Consider the following 22,552-nt stretch of genomic DNA (forward strand, 5'->3'; position numbering starts at 1 on the left):
ATATCATTTATACATGCATCTATAAGTGCTGAATAAAAACACCAGGGTCTTGTGTTGTATGTGATGTTGACAGGTTGTTGTGCAGGAGGAAACCCTGCAGTGAGTCAGTGCTGCAGTAACAAGTTGTGTGTAGTTGATGCACTCGCTGGTGCTGGATGAACAGCTGCTGTCAGCGGCTCATCAAGTTAACTCTGCTTACCCTCCTGTTACCTCCTGGAATTTCTAAGCACTTGAATGCAGCACACTCACGCACGCACAAACACACACACTTTGCAAAAACCTCAAAATTGTATTGTTGTTTTTGTTAATTTACACGAAATGGGGTTTAGTTACCTCCATGTAAAAACAATTTTAAAAATATTTCTCAAGGGAATCTAAGTATGAGTAAAATTAATACCTAAAAACTTTTCAGACAAAATTTTCTAAATGTAAGTCTGATATCTAATGAACTAATGTGTGTGTGTGTGTGTGATCCTTGGCCACCCTGACCTCCTCCCTCTCCCTCTGTCTGTCTCTGTCTCTCTCTCTTCACGTGATTTGGCTAAAGCTCAAGTCAAAGGAGCTTTTCTCATCTCTTGCGCCTCTGCTGCTCTGACCAGCGCCAGCGTTTCCCCCTCTGGTGAGAAAGTAGTAAAGTAGTTCACCGATGGTCTGAAAAGTCAGAACAGCAGCAGCACAACCCAGAGAGAGAGAGAAAACAAAGGACTGAGGGTTTAATTGGAATCAATCGGCTCATTCCCACGTTTGATCCCACACACACACACACACACACACACACACAAACATCATATGCTCCACTTCACATGGTTAAATACGCAGCCACTTCCATCATAACCAACATGTGAAGCTGCTTTGCCATGTTTTGACCCACTTCTGTGAAATTCCACTGTTATTTGTTCTGTGAAGTATCATAAAGGAAATAAAGGCACCGCACACATTCACATGACTGCACAAACACACAACAAGGCTTGACACAATTTAAGTAGAACTCACTTCACTTATCTACAATCTAATATCAGTCAGTGATCAAGACTGTAGTCCATCCAAAATATTTTTTATCTGACTCCTGAGTTTGAAAGAAATCCGATATACCGTCCGGTATATAAATATAAAAACTAAATCACAGGAGCCAATAGGATCAGGTGTCACTCAGCCAACACCCATATGACTAACACTTGGTATCAGTGAATCACACACACCTGTGAGTGAATACCAGCAATCCCTCAGTGTAAACAACAACCTGCTGTTGAAAACACCAACACAGCACGAGTCAAACTAGGTTTTGAAATGATTTTTCTACATCGCCAGGGAGAATAAAATACTTTCTGATTATCATTCACAGCTGTTGGAAATAGTTCTAAAGTCAGAAAAGCACTGAAAATCTCTTCTGAACACCTGTTGTGCTGATTGCACTTTATATCAGCAAAACTGTGAGGAATAAAACCAGTGTGCAATGTGATTATATAATAAAAACAACACAAGAGCCTCTATCACCAACCAAACAATGACAGCACTGTTCTTGTTGTCTCATCCCAGCATAAAAACATCAGATCCTCTGGTTTTGAAGGAAGAGAAACAAAGTGTTGGACGTGGTGTGGAGGCCTAGTGTGTTAACAGTATATTCAGAGCTGTGTTATGATAAAATGTGGATAGAAAACCTCCACAGAGAGGGGGATCAGGGGCCGTGAGGGGCCACGGTGTCTGAGATCTGGCAGCGTTCAAACGCTGACCTGGTTCCACATATTTGAGAGTTTGGGAAATAAAACAAAGAGATTGTCTGTGTGGACTGTTGAGATACAGAGTTATGGATTAATTGGGTTAATGAAGGCAGGAGAACTGTGCTGCTTTTGATTCTCTCCCTTCACTCCCTGTGCTTTTACAGACAGGGAGTGAGACTGTTTTTACAGAAATACTGATTTCACTGATAATTGATAGCCACCTCAATCGTTATCTAACCTTTTTCTGACAAATCTTTGTGAAGTTTGGACTTTAACACAAATAACAAAAACCCTAAAATAAAATAAATACAAGTTTGTTAAGCCTCAGATTTTAAATGTAGCCTACTTGCACAAGCCTAAGAAAATACTTAACACCCACCACAAACACAGCCTTTCTCCCTCTTTGTGCAGGTATTGTCAACAAACGGTGAAGCAACCTTTCAATGCAAAATGATAAAAGATACTCGGACACAGTTTTTCTTTTCTTTTCTCACTTGAAAACAAACTAAATCACAGGCTCCAACAGGTGAAACCAATACAGTAGAGCAGGGCAGCAGTCTGTTTCCAAAGAAACACACAGTCAGAGATTTTATGCATCTTTGCAGAGCAAAAACCTGGACTTTTTTTTTTTTTTTTTACACACCAGTGCATGTTCTTCATCATGAGAAGATTTGGATTTTAAGTTATTTTAAGTTATTATTATTATTCAGGAACATTTAACAGTTCAGACTCATGGAGGAGGAACAGGATCTTTATGAATCATGTTCAACACACTAATCTTGACTGAGCTCCGGGTCTATCACAGCAGGGAGTGTGCAGCATTTTATCGCAATAAAATATGACGTAAGCCAGACATCATCATCTCTTACAACACCTCGCCTTCTATCTTCAGACACCTAGTATGACTACAGCCATGGTCACAGCTGATACTATATTAGCACAGGTCATCCAAGGTTTAACAAAGACTAAACAATGGAAGTAAAGTCAGAAAACAAGGTTTAAAATGTTTAGTGAGACTGTGACTGAGAGTTTGTGACAAAATTAGATCAAAGTAATGCAAATTTAATTTTACAAATCCAAGCTGTTAAAAACAAATATTATGAGAAGCATAATTCACTGATGCATTCCCCTCGAAGCCGCTTCGTTTCCACCGCCTCGCACACTTAAACACAGACGGAGGGAGAGAAAGGAGAAGATGATGATGATGGCGTCACCCACCTGCTGCTTGCAACTTTCTTCAATCCACTTCAAAAACAAACACGCCCCCTCCTCCCCTCCGTGCACACACGCATGGTGGTTCAAACAACGCCACCCATTCTAAGATAGTCCATTGTCAATCTGAAGTCCAGCTCCTGAGCCCTGTGGAGGAGCGAGCGTCCGGCTACAGAAAGCCCATTCCACAGCTCCAATTACCATGAGAATGGATGGGAACCCACTGTGACTACACACACACACACACACACACACACACACACACACACACACATACACACACACACCAGGGAGGACGACCACTCTGGCAGACATTAAAACCTGGAGCTGGACTCTGTTCTCAGGTGTCCCGAATCCACACTGTATCCACTTAAATACTATATATATGATATTAAATGTCAAACTACAGATTTGGAAAAGTTACAGCTAATTAAACTTTACATTGAGACAACAGGAAGTTTTTTTGTTGTTGTTTTTATCTCTTTAATTTTTTGAGCTGTTACACTTTTTTAAAGCTGGGGGCAGCTTCTTTTTTTTTCTTTGTGCATTGCATTGTGGGAGAATCGTGCAGCAGAATCACACCCCAAAATCAAACATACTTATCTGCATTCCGTCTAATTGGGAAAGACTTTACTTTGTCACTTTTCTGACGTGAACATGGTTTACCTGTTGTGATAGCCTCGTAAACCAGCCTCTCGCGGAAGTGCATTTCATTTCATTCCGAGGGAGAGTCTGGCCTCATCCCCCCTCTAAGCGTTTGGGGTGGGCGGGAGTAGTAGCAAAGATGGTTTAATATCTTTGGTAGTAGCGTTGACAGACAATCCCATTCAGCCAATCAGCAAGTTGGTGTAGTGACGGGGCTTTGCACCAGTCGGTCCCTGATTGGCCAACGTGCTGTGTCAATCACAGCGGGCGACGCTGATTGGCTCGGCCTTCTGAGGGTTTCAGTCCAAACGCTTAGAATGGGGATGAGGCCAGACTCTCCCGAGAAATGAAATGAAATGCATTTCCGCGAGAGGCTGGTTTACGAGGCTACTGTTGTGAGCCTCGAGCTTCACTTATCTGTTACATTACATATCCTGAATGCAATGACTGACCTCTGCCCATCATGTTAATGCCTACAATACTGATTAAACTATCAAGACTTATCAATCTTATCAGATCTTAAGTACGTAACATGGAAAATCAAAGAATGGCTTCTCTTGTTTCGCCTCCTTTCATTTCTACTGTTGTTTTTCTGATGGATGTAATCTTTTTATGGCACATGAACTTAAATTGAGTTAGGCTACTTAAACTTAAATTAACCAAAAGAGCCAGAGAGATCCAGTCCAGTCGGATCCAGTTCAGTGATGGGTCTGTTTCACGTTTCCCATTCAGCTGACACCTGACCAGACTCCTCCTCTGACAGGCTGAAATCTATTAAAATCATGATGCTTTGATTCAACATGTGAACTTCAGGCTTCTGAAGGATGTTCAACGTTATTTTCAACAACATATTTATATATAATCTGCAAACTAAGTAACTCATTAGAAAAATACATTTTCTCTCCCTCTCTTGAAGATCTGTTTCCTTGTTGCACAACTGCAGCAAAACCAGTTTTTAACTAATACATCCCTGGATTCACCGTCGATCTACAGTCAGCGCGTTGCACTCATGGCTGTGCAAAGTCACACACACACACACACACACACACACACACACACAGAAAAAAAAAGTTCACCCTGCACCAATCTCTCTAAGGTCAGACACAATCGGCGCTGTGTGCTTTCTGCTCCAAAGTTCACAGCAGAATGCACAGTCGCCACGGCAACAAGAATAGCGGGGGCCCTCCTCATATCAAGCCAAGTTTTTTAGGAGGGCAGGGAAGCAGGGAGTGGCTTTGCTGAAGCGATCACATGGACAACGCTGTATGGGAATGTGTATGTGTGTGTTTGTGTTACAGAGTCGCAGACTTCAAAACCTGCCATGAACTGTAATTAATACTGAATGCACTGGAGAGACGGAGTGGATTTTTTCCATGACGCTGGAAACTGGCACAAGAAAAACGCTGCAGTGTAAATATCAACAGGACTCTTAAAGGCCATCGCTTTGGCACATGGGCTTTGTGTTTTAGCACCTTTGCAGTAGACAATATATTGAAACAAACACAAATCTGCACACAGGAGCTTTCCTTTTCATTACATCCCTGTCCTTTTGTTCAGATCTGCACCTCCTCCTCCTGTGGCACCACCACGTAGGCATCGCTAGATGGATGGACATCGGGGAGTTTATTTAGTGACATACCTTCCTGTTTATCTCTTTTAGGGGTCAAATGTCAGAAGGTCACATTCCTGTTCCTGGCAAAATCTCTCAGCAACCTCTGTGACCATTGTTGGGTACTGCTGGTAATTACAGCCTCAGTTTAGTGTCCACTGTCGGTCACAAAGACACGCAGCTCTGCTTGTTTCCAGGTGGATGAGGCTACGATCTAATTAATACAGTGAATAACTAAGTTGCTTCAGTGCTTCTTGGCAAACAAGGACGAACGCTGTGATCTCATGCCTCCTTGGAATTTCTCATTATGTCTCATTTCTATAACGAACAATGTCCAATTACTTCAAGAGACTGTCCATTTTGCATATGTGCGGGGAGAGGTTTAGGAGGAACCCAAACTATTAACTCAGGAGTCTATTCAGCCAAAAAGAAGCTCCACTGTCTTCAAGTTAATGGAGCAGAGAAGCACCGAGTCTCACAGGTGCCTCAAAGACACACAGTGCAAAACACCATGGAAAAGAGTCCAACTTCTAATGTCATGGCATTTGGTAATTTTATCTACTTTAAATGTTTTAAGTTTCTTGGGCTATACAACCTGTGTGTGACAAGTACATTTGAATGACTGAACTTTCAGGATTATACCTGTTGCTAATTGCAGGGCAAGTTAAAACAAAGATCTGCCCGGGGCCTTGTGAGTTTTCCCACAACACAAGACACAACACAAGAGATTGCAGCTCTAAGATTCTTTCAACAGCGCTGTAAAGAAAACCAAAATCTAGTAAAGAAGCAATTTTTTTATATTCCTCAGTCATGATTATTTAAATATATATTTGCAGTAAATGAGGTGAATATTTTAACGTAAACACCCTCTCAAATGACAAATACTGGATACACAGTAAGTAAATCTATGAACACTGCTGTTCATGCTGCTACTGTTTGACACTGATGCCAGAGTCAGTCTTTGTCATTTTAATCACTCTGTGTCTCTGTGTGAACATATGAATACATTAGTTCCCTTGGCTAATGTCACCACAACTTAGATCAACATCTATAACCACTGTGTCAACTTGTATACACACACACATACACCAAATCTAACAAGTGTGTCAGCCAGGCTTTACCACAAATTGACATTCAAACTAGCTCATTTGTTGGAGTTTGTTTATCGGACCGTGATACAGCAACACGGGAAAACACTTGCTGACTGAAGTGTAGAGGAGTATTTCATGTTTACAGATCCAGTTGTGGCATTTAGATTTCAGTCTCACTCAGAGTCCAGCTGCAACCTGAACATGACTGTGTCACACTCACATGAGGTGTGACAACCCCATAAACTGGCTGTAATAATGTGGCCTTATTAAGAGTACACTGGTCCTGACAGGACAGGGAAATCCTAGAAAGGTCAAAGGTCTTTTCCCATACGACATCAGTCTTGTTACTCATGACGGTACCAGTAATATCCTCTAACCTAATAGATATTTTACACAATCACCACATACTGTAGCTCAAAAGAAGGAGCAGTCAGGAAGAACAAAAACAAAAGGCTTTTACAGTAAGCCAGTGTGATTCATGCCAACTGTTGAGCTCAATCATTTTTTACTAATTGACTTCTCTCCTCGGCAGCAGTGAGATAAGACGCCTTTAGACAACAGTGTTGTCAGCCGATTTGCCCAAAGATTTCCAGTCTTAACTCCTAGCCCCCCCCCCCCCGGCCCACTGCCCACCAATGGCAGCCACTGCTGGAGGATTACACAGGACAACAGAGCATACGCTGCATGATCATAGCTGGGTGACGACACTTCACTCCCTAATACCCTGCACACACAGCAGAAGAGGAGTTCAAAAGCAAAACCATGAAATCAAATCTTATGTCTGGAATTATTCAATCATTTCATCTGTTTCAATTATTAAATAAGTTCAACATAAACTATCGAGCCATCAATTCCTTCAAAAACACACATTCTGGGGCGTTGTTTATCAGTTGGTAGAGCAGGTGTCCCTTATCCAGAGGCTCCAGTCCTCACTGCAGCCGGACCCTTTGCTGCATGTCATGCCTCCCCATTTCCTGTCTCTCTCAACTAAACTATCAATTAAAAAGACAAAAATGCCCCAAAAATACTTAAAAAAAACAACAACACACATTCAGTTCCCATCAGCACAAACACACACCGATACATAAAGTCACATCTTGACACAAGGCTCCTTGTATGTCTTCTAAAATATTGATTACTAGCTTCTGTTTAATGATTAGGGAGAACAAAGGGCCGTGCACATGGCTCACGGCCGACCTCAGAGAGCCTCGGCCATCACCTCAATGTCACTGAATCACAGTGTAAGCCCAATAAGCGCTGCAACAAGATGCTCTAATGTTTTTAGCCCTGCAATCAAATGCTCTGCTCAGGACAAACCCCTGACCAGGCTGAAACTCTTTAACAAGATTAGCGGATGACAAGACACTGCGGCTGCAAGCGTGCATAAGTGTGTGTGTGTGTTTTGAAAAATGGCGTCATCTCTGTAATAAGCCTCCAAGGGTTTTTGCAACACACACACACACACACACACACACACACAGAGTATCAGTCTAGTCGTGCAGTGAAGGAGTCAGGCCAGTGCTGGCCAGCGCCTGGCACCAGACAGACCCCCCCCCATCCACTCACCATGCTGACGCTAGGGATTAATACTGGACTCCCCAAATGGATGGGGAGTGGGGTGTGTGTGTGTGTGTGTGTGTGTGTGTGTGTTTTAGTTTCTAGGTGACTGGGGGAGGGGCTGTGGGCCACCACCTGCTTCTTCTCAGACACAATGAAGTGAGCCAGAAGAGTTCTTTCTCTTTCTTCAGGTCCTCATGAAACACACTTGTGTGCACAGACACACACACACACACACACACACCAACTCTGATGTTACATTAGTTGCCTTTTGTGTTAACAGACCATGACAGTTTATCAGTAAACACAAGTGACTCTTCGCCAACACCCCCATGGTCACAACTGACCCTCTAACAGCTTTTTGACCAGGGGGATTAAACAGGACTGGGGATTTGACCTTGATATTTTCTATTTGGAAGTAGATGTCTAATGAGGCAATTTAACCAATATAACCAGATTAGATGTTTTCTCAATTTCATTAGTAAGGTTTTCTGGCCTTAGACTATTATTTTATTTAGACACAATTTGAGTTTTTTCATTTAAAAAGTGGCTAAAATACTTAAACTTCCCCTAAAAATCATATCATCCCCAAGATCAAGCATTTTCAAATTACACCCTGCCCTTGATGGTATGTTATGATAAAAGTCTGCCTATCCCTCAGTCTATTTTAAGACACTCACTAAGACATTTCAAGTCTCACAATCACAAAGTCCTGTTATCAGTTTTAAAGCTGTTTTAGCTAAAGTGTTAATTCCAGCATCTACTTGGAATTACATTAAAACGGAGCGACTTCAGACTCTGCTGATGTTTAGAGTGGGATTTTAAAGAGTACCCTTGTCAGACGAAAACAACCAGGACAGGAAAAGATGACCTTTCAGTCAAGAAGTGAACAGACTGGTTATGGGAGCACATTGCATCAGTGATGCAGCACATGGCAGCAAACAGGAAACCCTACAGACCAGAGGAATGACAGAGAAAACAAAAACCCAAGAACATTCGAAACTTGTTCTGCAGGTTCTTCTGCCCACATATACCTGACAGCACACTTTCCTATGACATGCACACACTTTCAAGGCAGGTGACTGTGGCTAGTCAGCACTTTGAAGCCCCAACCATTGATTAAAGAGAAGCTCTAGAGGTCACGAGTGATGAAATGATGAAACAGGGAGGAGAGGGCGACTGTCTTCTGTGTCTCAATAGAGGCCGGGGGCAGACGGAGACACTTTCAAACCCTGCTTTTGTTTTTCAAGATGTGTTTAATGAGGTTGAGTTGGACCTGACCCTTTCATCTTAACTGTTGATGAAGTGCATGGTGGTATCAACCCCTCCCTCTATTAGATCTAGAAATTATCACACAGACACACACTCTGAGCACCTCATGCTGTGTAAATACAGCAAGTGGAGCAACTTCCATCACGTGACGACATCCTTGTGTTTACCTTGTTTCTGTCTCCTGGCGGTGGCGAACTGGGACTTTTGCATGGAGCTCGGAGCCGTCTTCCTGTAGAAGCTGTTCCGATCTAGCGAGCCCACGTAAACAGGCTTGCGACCCCGTTTTGAACCCGTGCTCCCGGCGCTGGACTCGTATCCCTTTTCCTGCTCGTCACTGTGCCGGTACACAATGGGATCCTCAAAAGAGTGCATCTCCCTGAGTGCCAGCTTCTTATTCTGCTCCTCAACCCACTCCTCGCAGTGGCTCTTATGAACTTTTCCAGCGTAATCCTCATATTGCGACTCTGCCGATATAGAACGTAGATTGCGATATCTGTGTTTGGGCTTGAGGTGGGAATGTTCCTCTTCTCTTCTGGAGTCGTAGCCGTCTTCGTTCTGGCGGTCGTACTGGTCCTCGTAATGCTCCCTGGCTCTGTAGTGGTCCCTCCTCCTCTGGTCGTAGCGCTCATCTCTCCTGTCATCATCTGTATCCCTGTACCTGTTGTAGTGGTCTCTCTCCTTACCACCATGTTCATTGAGGTCATGGTCATACTGGCCTCTTCCTTTACTGGAGTGCGTCTCCTCACCCCTTCGATTCAAGGTGTCCCTGTATTTACCGGTATCTTCTCTGCGGTCATATCGATCCTCTGCATGCCGGTCGTGGTAATGGTCCCTCCGTTTTCGCTCGTCGTAGTATCGATCATCGTCTCTACGTTGGTAGTACTCCTTTTCTGTGGAGCGGTGACTGTCTTTAGAGTCATAGTAATCCCTGTCACGGTCATAGTAGCGATCACTGTCCCTGTAATTGTCTCTGCGAGCATAAGTGTCTTTACGATCATGGCGGTCCTCATACTCACTGTTGTAGCCTTCATGTTCCCTGGGATCATGCTTTTGGTGTTTCCTGCTTTCGTAATATTGCTGCTCTCTGTCGTCGTAGCGCTCGTTGTGTTTCCTGTCATAGTGATCCCTGTACTTGTATTTGTCCCTGTGATCATACTCCTCCAAGTCTCTGCGGCTCCTGTGATCATAACGATCAGAGCTGTGGTTGTTTTCTCTTACCCAGTCGTCCCCTCTTCTTCTGTCCTCCTCTAGTCTGTAGTTATCATGTTCTTCTTCTTCTGGCAGTCTGTTGTAGTCCCGCTCCTCGGGGCCCTGGTAGAAACAGTGTTTACCCTTCCACTCAGATATCCTCAGCTGCAGGTGACCGTCCTGTGAGCCAGGGTGGTAGTAAACATCATGGCCTTGAGGTCTCTGGTCTTTAATAGCTGCCATGTGCCGCTCATCGTACTCCCAGTTGGCTTGTTGTTGTTGGCAAACATTACCCTGTCTAATTTGGGCTTGATCCCCCCATTGTACCGGCCACTGAGCTGGCACATGCCCTGGAGGTTGCACTGGCCCAGCTGCAGGTACCATCATGCCACCATGCGCTGGCACTGGGCAGCCTGGAGCTGGGACTGGGTGACCAGGACTTGCCACCATGCCGGGTCCCTGCGGGTGGCCGGGCGGAGCTCCGTAGCCAGGATATCCAACCTGTTGCTGCTGCTGAAGCTGCAGATGGTGGAGCTGCTGTAGCTGCTGCAGATGGGCCATCCTCTCCCTCTCTCGGGCCCAGCCGGCATCCCCCAGCTCCTCCACGCTCTTCCCTCTCCTTACCATAGCACCAGCTGCATAGTTCCAATCCACAGCACCAAACATGACTGGATTGCCATAAACCACCGGGCTCTGCATGGCTCTTGCTGCTTAAATCAGCCTCCCCGGTGCCGAGACAGTTTACTTCTTCAACGTGGCTTAATCTCTTTTTCCAAACTCCTACATTCCATAACAAAGCGCCGTGGGAGACTCCACCTGTCAGGCATATTGTCTGTGACTCTCCCACTTGTTTTCTCTGTCTCCTCTCCACTGCCTCAGCAGGACTGCCCGGCCAAGCACCTCCCAGCCTTCAGTGGAACTGAATCACACCCTCCCTGCAGCCGTCTCAGCCAATCGTAGGAGGAGAGGGGGGGTAGGGTTATTGAAGGTGGGGCCTCCTTGGGTTAATGATTCAGTGGAGTCACATGAGTGGAGGATTAGCCCAATGGCTCCTCCCATGGTTTCAATTGGCTAGTACCTCTGTTTGCAGGAAAACAGCCTGCCTGGAGATTGTCTTTGATGGAGAGTGGGGACTATAACTTCACTTCAGTTTGGCACCAAATATTTTTTTTTCCTCTCCCATGAACAATCCCTCATCCTTCCATGTTTCCTGTTTGCTTTGTTTTTGCTCCTTCCTGGTGCTGCTATGTTCACCAGACGATTCATGCTGGCTGCAGTCACAACAGCAGTGATGAACCTCATTCCTGTCTGTGTACAACCTGTTCCAACTTTCCTATTCTAAGTTTCAGCACCGGTCCAAAGGCCACCGTGTTGGCAGGTAAACTGAAACTAGAGAGAAACTGATCTCAGTCTAAAAGTTTGACTTTGCCCTACATTTTAGGGAGGAGCAGTTTTCTATTGAAGTAACAACTAATTGAAAGAGAAGTGTTAAGTATAAACAATTGAAAGAGAAAGATTTGTGGATAGTAGGCTATATATTTATATAACCAGAGTAAGTAAATGAGAGTGAGGAGGGATTTTCAAGAGTGCACAACCTGATTAGACCAGAGCAGTGACTGAAAAAGTAGCTGCTGGTGTGTACAATGAGCTATTGTTAAAGACTGTCCCCACTCTGAGAGGAGACACGATCTTTTAGTGTGAGAAAAAACTCAGGCCTATTCATAAAGCTGGAGTATAATATATCGTGCCACCCCCCCCCATTAAATCTCTATGAAAGGGACAAGTTTAAAGGGACTTTGCATCCACTCAAAAACACGTGATACACACAGGCACACACACAGACACATTTGGGATAGTATTAATTTACCATGATGAACCCAAACAATCTAAATTATTAGTAGAAGTTGGCACTTGTTTTACTGCTGAATACCAAACATGGAATAAAATCCAGTGCATTGTTTGGTTAAACTGGTTTCAAGTTAGTCGAGCCAATACAAATTCATCACAAACCAGGAAATCAAACACTATGTCACAAAAAAACAGAAAACAGAGAAAGCTTCAAATAAAAAGCTTCAGAGTTCTGTATAACTCACCAAATATCATCTCAGATGATGATTTCATTTTTAACAGCACGCCTTTTTATAGTGCCAAGCCAAAAGCTCATGTTGGACACAGACACAGAGTTTTACAGGGTAGGACTGAGCACAGAAATCTGTCTAAGACATTGTTCTATTCTTACACGATACTGTTTAATTATCAGTGCTCAGCATCTCATCTTTCATTGGCAGAACACGACCAAAACTGTGCAGTTGTGTACGTGTGTCAGCTGTAGGAATGTCAAATACAGCATTCCTCTCCTTGGCTTGTGTTAGCTTATGTAAATTAACCTGTTGGGCGCTTAATCGACATCCCGCATATCAACAACAAGCGGTGTGATGTCCGTGGATAAGGTCGTATATCAAGCAAAACAAAAGCTATCAAGCTCTACAACTCTGCACTGGGGGGAGGGGGAGGGGTGGTGGTTGGAGAGGGGATGGGGAAGATTAATATATTTTATTTTATATTTATTACTGTTCTTTTTGTCCTGAAATTTTATATTTTTATATTGATGTGTGATCTTTCTGTTTTTAATGTATGGTCGGTGCTGGGCTGCTGCTGGAACCTCAATTTCCCCCCCCCCCCCCAAGGGATTATTAAAGTACTATCTATCTATCTATCTATCTATCTATCTATCTATCTATCTATCTAAGCTCGTCTACAGCCTAGAAGTCTCCTAGTTTGTGAGACCGGCTGAGGGGAAACCTGAGGCTGAAATGGATCCCGAAAACAGTGTTAAAAAGATCAGGCTGCTGTGGTGTTCTGGAAGCCGAGGGAGGCGTTTGAATATTGGGTTTAAAGAATTAAAGCAGGCTGAAGGTCAAAGAGCTTAAACAGGAAACGAGGTGATGGGTGAGATGGTGTGTGTGAGAAAAAGAGAGCTCTTTATGACCACTGCCACCGTGCATGGTTTAAACAGCATGAGGGCTTCTTCAAATATGTTTCATAGTTCCACTAGGTAAATCAAACTGTGATAGTATATTTGTTCAAATAAGAGCTCCTGAACAAATCTAACTCAATCAGTTTTGTCAACTGTGCTTTGTAACATCAGTTTTTCCGTACTGTGATATATTTTCATATTAAAAAATGAAACAAACCATTAAGGCTACATACTTATGGAGTTATATTTGTCTCATATATATCTGTAAACGCACAGAAGGTGATCTACAAATGTTCCTTGGTTTGCACACGTGTTTTGCTATCCACAAATACAAATTTCTAATTTGTAACTTGTATTTTGGTTTTTACAAATAAATGTGTATTTGTAAATATATTGTGTATTTGTAAATGTATAATTTTCCATTTGTAAAAACAAAAAAGCCATTTGTAAAACCGAAAATTCTGTTTGTGAAGTGTAACTCTGCATTTGTGGATCACCAATCACACACACGCATCTCTTTCCGCAATGACGTATTTCTGAGACATTCCTGCCGAGATCCACACAGATCCACAAACTCACAGCTGCTGATTCACAAAGGGCCGCTCTCCTCACCAGTAGGGGCCGCTCTACTCACCAGGAGGGGCAGTGTTGGCGAGTAGCTGAATGAAAACTAACGGAGAAGACTGCTACTGGCTTATCTCGAGAAATTATTTTAATTCCCACTGTTAATGCGTCACTTTATTAAGTTTTAATGTTTTTTCATGCGATAAAGTAACTGTTAAGACCCCCAATATGCGGTTAGTTTATCCAAATGACGCCTGTTTGGAAGTTTGCTCCGCCGTTCGCGGAGCAGTGAAGCTCCATCTGTGGAGCAGCTAAGCTAACTAGGCTACCACCGGACGAGCGGTCTATAGCCCTCGTTATACTTGCTGTAAACTACGCGTACGCGAGCTCATCATGGCTGCCACGCGTAATCTGCGTCCGTTTGATGCGTCGGCTGCGACCGAACGCACATATCGACGCGAGGTGACGCGACGCAGGATACGCGCGGCAGCTCGCGTACGCGTAGTTTACAGCAAGTATATCTCGGCCCTATCACAGAGGCTACAGCCGGGCTGCTGTGGTGGTCGGCCGGCTAAAGGCTCATTTATGCTCCACGTACGGACGTAATTGTACGCGTCCGTTTCAAACGTTTTTACCGTCACGCCTGGGATCCACTGGCGTTCATTGCGTCCGCCGCGACGCAGCTACCTGTTCATTTTCTATGGGACGCGTCAAACCGTTAATGACGCGCCCGCAAAGCATTCTGGGTAGGCGGCGCGTCCGTTCAAGCAGTTGCGGCGCGTCCAAAAGTTGACCGCAGCTCAACTTTATGCAAATGAATCCGTCCGACGCAGGGTCACTGTCCAATGGGGAGCGAGATAGAGAACAGCTCGGGGGGGGGGGGGCGGGGGTCTGCTTGTCCACTGTCCGTTAACTCGCCGATCTGTGTTCCCGCCTACCGAAGCGTCCGTTTTTTTGGAGGCGTCGCGTCCGGCGAGAAATCGCATTGACGCCAGTGGATCCCAGGCATCACTGCTCACATACTTCCATGCGTCCTTAACGTTGGCATGGATGTTAACCAATACATCCAGTAGGGGGCAGCTCAGAGTCAAAAGTTTATGACAACAAACATGGCGACTACGGAGGAGATCTTATAATGTACACAGGGTTCAAAATTAGCGGTCGCCAGTCGCCAGTGGCGACTAACTTTGATACTTTGGCGAGTAAAGGAAGCCGGCTGACTGGCCACTCTGGCGAGTGAAAAAAAAAAAACGACTTCGTTGTTGTTACTGTTCCTCCCGACCCGGCTGTGACGCTTGGGTTGTGAGCCGGTGTCGTGCAGATCTTAAAGCTCACAACATGCCGTAATAACCTGTAATAACGGCGCTGCAATTAAAAAAAAAGACGTGGCAATTTCAACTTTCAATAAGAAAAGTTCCATATGAGCGCGATCAGCTGAGACAGAGCACAATGGATGTGGTATTGATCAGATATCGCAGCGCACATGTTTATTTAACGGCAAAAAAAAACATCGCTCCAATTTATTTATTTATTTTTTTTGCCGTTAAATAAACATGTGCGCTGCGATATCTGATCAATGCCACATCCATTGTGCTCTGTCTCTGCTGATCGCGCTCATATGGAACTTCTCTTATTGAAAGTGCAGCCAAACACCAGACTGAAGAGAGAGGAACAGCAGCTCCTCTGACAGCTCCTCTGTGGAGCTGCAGGAGAGCTGCCACGTTTTTTTTTTTAAAGTTTTTTTTTGCAGCGCCGTTGCTACAGGTGATGCACGTCTATGTCCGTGTAGGCTACATTTATTGTCTGATCTTCCTTCATGGTGCGCAGTGTCAGTCCTCCTGTGTAACGTTTAGCTACTAAATAACATGACTGAAGGCAGTGGAAGTCTGCACATGTCGACACGCCCCCATGAGTTGACGACATAAGGAGCCAATAAATAAATATATATAAATAACTGATAGTATTATTCGGTCAAGTTCTTGTTATAGGTTAATGGTTAAACCAATAACCATGTGCATCCCTAAAATAAACCTTTTAGAGAAAAAAGGCAAACTTGACTCCTTTATTCCACACAAAAATATTCTATGATATATGCTTATGAGTGTATTATAACAGTTCAACACAATGAAAAATATACAAAACAGCTATACATAATTTTTGGCCAGTAAAAAATCTTTCTGGCCAGTAGATTTTTAAAGCTCACTAGCCATTTGGCCAGTGAGCAAAAAAGTTAAGTTTGAACCCTGAATGTAGGGTGACATCAGGTAAATTGGGCCATCAGGTAAAATGAGCCAGTTAAGGTTTGAGCCTCCTAGCTTTTTAAGTTTTAACAGGCAATGGCTGTAAATGATTTCAAATTGTTGCTACAACTGTACTTGAAAAAAAACAATTGATTTGAGTGGTCTCTGGTTGCTGTTGTGGGTGGGACAATGCATTTATAATCCAAGCCTGCTGAGGAGAAGTGTGCGAAAAGTGGCCTGGCAAACAAATTTCACTTGAAACTGATAAGGTTGATAACTCCGTAGAAAAACAGATCTACAATAAAAAATGTGATTTATAATAAACATTGTGATTCCCCCCATTGGATAGAATGCAAAATTCTTGCTAAGCTTACTTATTTTTAATTTAAATGCATTTTTTGTGGGTGGCTCAATTTACCTTAATGCATCATGGTAAATTGAGCCATGCATTTCAGCTAAAATGGGCCACATACAAAACACAGTCTTACACTGAAGTTACACAGAAATTGAGGGTGCAAAACATGTTCAAAGTTAGATATATATCCAAGGTTGGTCAGTGCCACTCATGGTGCCATTAGCACTGTGGGGGAAAAAAATGGCATCTATAATGCCACACACACACATACACACACAGTAAAAGAGCCTATAACATAGTCAGCTAACAAAGAGCATAGCAACAACATGATCATGTAATTTTAAAATGCATTTTAAGATTAAAAAATGTCTTCAACCTCTTATGTTTTTACTGTTAATGTTAAGTTTAGTGTTGTAGTTTAGTAGTAGTGTCAATTAATTATTAAAATTTTAATGATTTCTGCTAAAATTACTGTGTTGTTCTCTCTTGGCCCAATTTAACTGAACGGCTGGCCCATTTTACCTGAACCTTCATCGTACCTCGAGAGGGAATATCCCGATACTTTAACTCTCATAATTCCAAAATAATGATACTTTTTAATTTTTTTTTCACACAGAAACATTTAAGAGACCTATGTCGATTTTTAAAAATATCAATGGATTTCATGCATAGCGTTTTTGATGGTCTTATTAGTCGTTTACCAAAAAGTGGCCCATTTTACCTGACTTCACCCTACATCATAAATAAAAGAAGAAAACAGACTCGTTATGTGATGCGGTAGTCGGTAAGCCCGTTAAATTAATCACAGCTGTAGGAGGAGAATTTTTTTCTCTCGTTCAGCCAAAGACGGTTTATAAACCAAGACCTTTCATGACGAGTCAGCTTCCTGTATGCATGTCACGTGGGCTTCTGCACGGCCACGCCCCTTTAGAGAGACCAGAGGCAGCTTGGAGTGTATTGATTCCTATGGGACAATTTAATGTGAACACCGATTATGGTCGGGCCTTTCTCCCCACGGTCACTGAAGCAAATTTTGGACTCATTTTTCACAAGCCACATCTCTTCTGAACAGTTTGACACCAAAATGTTAATTTTCAGACGGAGAGATCCGGAGAAAATCCACTTTGTTCCAGACCTGTCTCTGTCTCTACGACACACTCTCGCGAGATTTGGCACCGATCTCCTAGGCAACGTCAAACAAATGGCCGCGAACTCCCGTGAAAATGATTTAAATTATTTTTGCCATGCTAAATATTACTGTTAGTAGTGTAAATATTTAATGTTATCATAAGAAAATATAAATATCTCACTTTCATCTACCTACAAATTGTATAAATCCACACATACGTTCGCAGACGAGGTGGGGTGACGGTTGGCCACGCCCATTTAGAGAGACAGGAAGTGTATACCATTTCATATCATTGGAGCAGCCGCTCATGGAGTATCTTTCCATTTATTGAATATCTTTGGTTCAGCCATCGTGTCTTCTTCTTCTGTCTCACACTGGATCTAGGCTCCGTCGTGACAGCAACAGCGCCCCCACGGTTTCCGGTGGTACTGCTCCGTTTGGTGCGTATCCGTAAGCTTTGTGGAAACGGACGAAAAACGGACGAAAGGAAGCAGAGTACGGACGAAAGGCTCCGTCCGTATCCGTATGCGTAGTTAACGTTGAGCATAAATGGGCCTTAAAGCTTCAGTTGGTAACAATTATTCAGTCATATTTGCTGGAACTGTCACTATATTCTGATGGTCAGACATTAAATGAGTAATTTAGGACAAAATCCAGCTCCTCTGGCTCCACCTACAGCCTGTAATCGTATTTGCCAAAATCCACCGCGCCCGACGATTCTCCACCAGTCAGGTAGAGGGAGCAGGAGGAGCAGCCAATCGCCGCTCCTACACGTCGTGCTATGGATACGGTACATCTTTTTTTTTTTTTTTTTTTTCTTCTCTGTGGGTGCGTTTATGGCTACTTTGTGTGTGTCTGTGTGTGTGGGGGGCGCTTGGCAGAGGTTCATAAAGGGACCTGACGGAGTATTGTCTTGAAATTTCCGACCAAGTCGCGGAGTTTACTTTCACTTTCGTCAACTTACCAACTGGAGCTTTAAGCCGCGGTCTCCTCCCAGGGGAGAAAACGACCTGCATTGTTAATGTCAACTGACTGACCGTTTCATTGTAAAACATTTATTTATTGATGTAGCGGTGGTGATTGTACATAGCCCATTATAGACTAAATAGTTTTGTTTGTTGATATAGCCTACTACACCACTGAATGAGACAACATTTATCTCCTAAAAATAATTCATCCAGCCGGCGGTAAACCTCTAAAAAACTGCCGGTAGATTGATGGGCTCCTTTTCTTCCCTGGGAGGACGACGCAGATTAGCCGACCGACCACCTCAGCAGCCCGGCTGTTGCTTCTGTGATGATCCGCTCATCCAGAGGCAGCAACCGGGTTGGGGCTTGGTTTCTCCCCTGGAATGACGCCGCGGCTTAGCCGGCCGACCACCACAGCAGCCCCGGCTGCTTCCTCTGTGGTGATCTGCTCATCCAGAGGCAGCAACCGGTGTACTGAAGTGCTCGTTTTCTCCCCCGAGAAGACGCCGTGGCTTCGCCAGCCGACCACCATAGCAGCCCGGCTGTAGCTTCTGTGATAGACCGCTCGTCCGGTGGTAGCCTAGTTAGCTGCTCCACAGGTGGAGCTTCACTGCTCCGGCGTCATTTGGATAAAAATAACCACATATTGGGGATCTAAACAGTCTTAACATCTAAACATCTAATCAGATCTAAACAGCAGCCGGGCTGCTGCGGTGGGCTGGCTAACCAGCTTCGTCATTCCGGGGGAAAAAACGAGCCGGGAGAGACCCGGATGACAGCGGAGGTTAGCCCGCCGACCACCACAGCAGCCCGGCTGTAGCCTCTGTGATAGACCGCTCGTCCGGTGGTAGCCTAGTTAGCTTAGCTGCTCCACAGATGGAGCTTCACTGCTCCGCGAACGGCGGAGCAAACTTCCAAACAGGCGTCATTTGGATAAACTAACCGCATATTGGGGGTCTTAACAGTTAGCCTACTTTATCGCATGAAAAAACATTAAAACTTAATAAAGTGACGCATTAACAGTGGGAATTAAAATAATTTCTCGAGATAAGCAAGCCAGTAGCAGTCTTCTTCGTTAGTTTTCATTCAGCTACTCGCCAACACTGCCCCTCCTGGTGAGGAGAGCGGCCCTTGTGAATCAGCAGCTGTGAGTTTGTGGATCTGTGTGGATCTCGGCCTCTATGATCTCGGCAGGAATGTCTCAGAAATACGTCATTGCGGAGAGAGATGCGTGTGTGTGATTGGTGATCCACAAATGCAGAGTTACACTTCACAAACAGAATTTCCGGTTTTACAAATGGCTTTTTTGTTTTTACAAATGGAAAATTATACATTTACAAATACACAATATATTTACAAATACACATTTATTTGTAAAAACCAAAATACAAGTTACAAATTAGAAATTTGTATTTGTGGATAGCAAAACACGTGTGCAAACCAAGGAACATTTGTAGATCACCCTTTGTGGATAGCAAAACACGTGTGCAAACCAAGGAACATTTGTAGATCACCTCCTGTGCGTTTACAGATATATATGAGACAAATATAACTCCATACATACTCTACATATTAAGATATCAAAACATATACAGAATTATATTGTTGGGTTTGGACTTAAAACCTCTATGAGGATTTTGCATTGTTTTCTTGCACAGTTAAGTGCAAAGCGAGCTCAGTGTTGAAGTAACTCCCTGCCTTGTAACAATAAGCTGCCATTGTCTCTGAAACGTCAAACTCAGGAACACACCCTGCAAAAGCACGGAAAAACACACACTCCTGGGTGAGTGAGTGTGTGTGTGTGTGTGTAGACAGACATAGCAATAGGATGACAAACACATTTTTTTGCAACAAAAGATCCTGAGACTGCCTGATATACTGTAAACACACCTTGACCACACCACACAAAGAAGGGTGGCTTTTAATATCATATTTCTGAATTTGTTTCTGTTGATAATTACCATAACAAACAAATTGCAGTGGGTGTGTTCTTGGCCTTTTATCCCCTCCACGTGGTTAATCTCAGCTATCAATCATGTCGCTATCTTCACCCATTTCCACATCTAACGGTGTGGCAAGAATCAGAGGAGGAGCACCGAGTGAAAATCTGAATTTATTACTGTGAGAACAGGGTGTGAGAATCCCTACAATGTGGTGAGTGAATGGAAACCATGTTTTTCTTGCATAAGCCTTGGAGCCACATGCAGCACATGTAACATTCTCTCCCTCAGGCTGATTCCTCTCATTGACAGACGTAAAGATCACTGATCCCATCAAATCTAACAGGACATGAGCCACTTAAATGCAACAAAACCACCAAAACCAAAAAGTGTCTCTACACATTATTAGTGTACAAGACCAAGAAGTTTCAAATTAAATACTCTGCATTCATCTTGTCGTAATCAGAATACCTCAGTGAGATGAGCCTTCTGTGAGAAACTTCATCACATCACCACATTAGCATTTCTTTAATAGACATGAAACTACAACCCAAATAAGTGTTAAATGAGATACATTAACATCACAAAGCAGCCTGGTGGTTTCTATGAATGACAGTGATTACACTGGTTTCTAGATGAATGAGGACGCTTGAACGCCTTAGTGTGTGTCTGCGTGTGTGTTACAAAGAGAAACAGTGAGCTCTGCTGTCCGGAAGTTGATGCAAGCACATCCAGCTCCAATGAGCATGAACGGATTGGAAACTAGCAGATTACTGATACAAAATCAATAAGTAAAGCAGGACTGGGACTGGGTGACGGTGGGATTATTGTTAATGGATAAAACAACTTGTTGTTTTTGCCTCTTTGTGGAATATCCTGCAAATAAGATGCAAATAATAAAGTAATTCATTATATTTATGCAAAAATAAAAAAAACAGGGTTAGGATAAGTATTTACAATTTATCTGCCACATCACTCTGACAAACACAGAGAAATTAAAGCAATAGCAAACAGATCTGAAAATTAAACATCACCATCACTCAATCCAAGAACAGTGGATGTTTTTCATTACCAAGCATCCAATAATTTAAAAGGTACTGATAAAGCTTGCAAAATAAATTTCAATTTTTTCATATTTCCACCTTTCAAAGACAAAGTCATATAGAAGAAAAGTCCACTCCCTTGAGCAAGGCACTTAACTACAACCAATGAAGTGTGCAGTGAGAGAAGTGCAGCTACAGCTATGAGAAGAGGAGATGCTCAGAAACAGCAGTGATGCTCCGTCAACACAACACTGACCAACAACCGGACCAACACCATGTTTGCCTGACGCCTACCTGCTGCTCTGCTGGAGCCCGCCTCCCCAGCCAGTCCCAGCAGCGTGGAGAGGTGCATCATGGGCCATGTCACAGCTCGCCACAACCACACTCTGGGTCCTGCTCTAAAGGGGGACATAATCGGTCCGTCTCCACTGTGGCAAAAATCCCAAAACCCCACAGCAGAGAGGAGGACAGTCTAGAGACGGAGGCCCACGTGCCTTTCTCTACCCTCTCACTATGTGCAGGAATGTACCTCGTACCTATGTGAAAAAGCGTTGGGCTGCCAAGGACAGAACTGAGCACCCAGATAGTATGGGATGGCAAAGACGAATCCAAGCCGATCGGCACTGATTGACTAAATCACCTGCTTTTATTCTGGGAGTCAACTTTTAATAAACAAACAAAAAAAAAAAAAGTCAACTGCAGTAAATTACAATAACACAGTTTGAAAACAACATACGAAAAATGAACAAATTCCTCAAGACTCACATGCATGCACACACCGCTGTGCAACCCTTCAAGGGATAGTTCACCCAAAATTCTAATTTCACTCATTATCTACTACCCTCATGTGGACTAAGGGCTGGGAGAATTTTCAGAGTCCTCCGTGGCTTCTCTGAGTTACGGGGGGGTCCGATGAGAAATTGTTCCGAAAAAAATTAAATAAGTCTATATTTTACCCGGCGGAACAATTTCTCATGTTGGGGCTTCAATACAAGAGGGACATTACAGATGAGCACTATGGAGGTATTTGGATGTTTTTTGGTG

The 22,552-nt window shown here is 43.5% G+C and overlaps 1 protein-coding gene across 4 annotated transcripts in view; it reads right to left on the reverse strand.

The window, feature by feature from the left end:
• dnmbp (dynamin binding protein) overlaps positions 1-22,552 on the reverse strand; it is a 52,026-nt gene that overhangs the window by 10,987 nt on the left and 18,487 nt on the right. Inside the window, exon 1 of one of the 4 annotated variants that reach the window (XM_085760679.1) lies at positions 9,272-11,199. The exons of the other annotated variants lie outside the window; for them this stretch is intronic. Coding sequence (XP_085616805.1) covers positions 9,272-10,991 — 1,720 coding nt within the window. The 5' untranslated portion in view covers positions 10,992-11,199. Of the gene's footprint in view, positions 1-9,271; positions 11,200-22,552 lie in introns of those variants that run through there. 4 annotated transcript variants of the gene reach the window in all.

The sequence above is a fragment of the Trachurus japonicus genome, chromosome 19 (assembly GCF_045865225.1).
Source record: "Trachurus japonicus isolate A0001 chromosome 19, Traja_1.0".
NCBI lineage: Eukaryota > Metazoa > Chordata > Actinopteri > Carangiformes > Carangidae > Trachurus > Trachurus japonicus.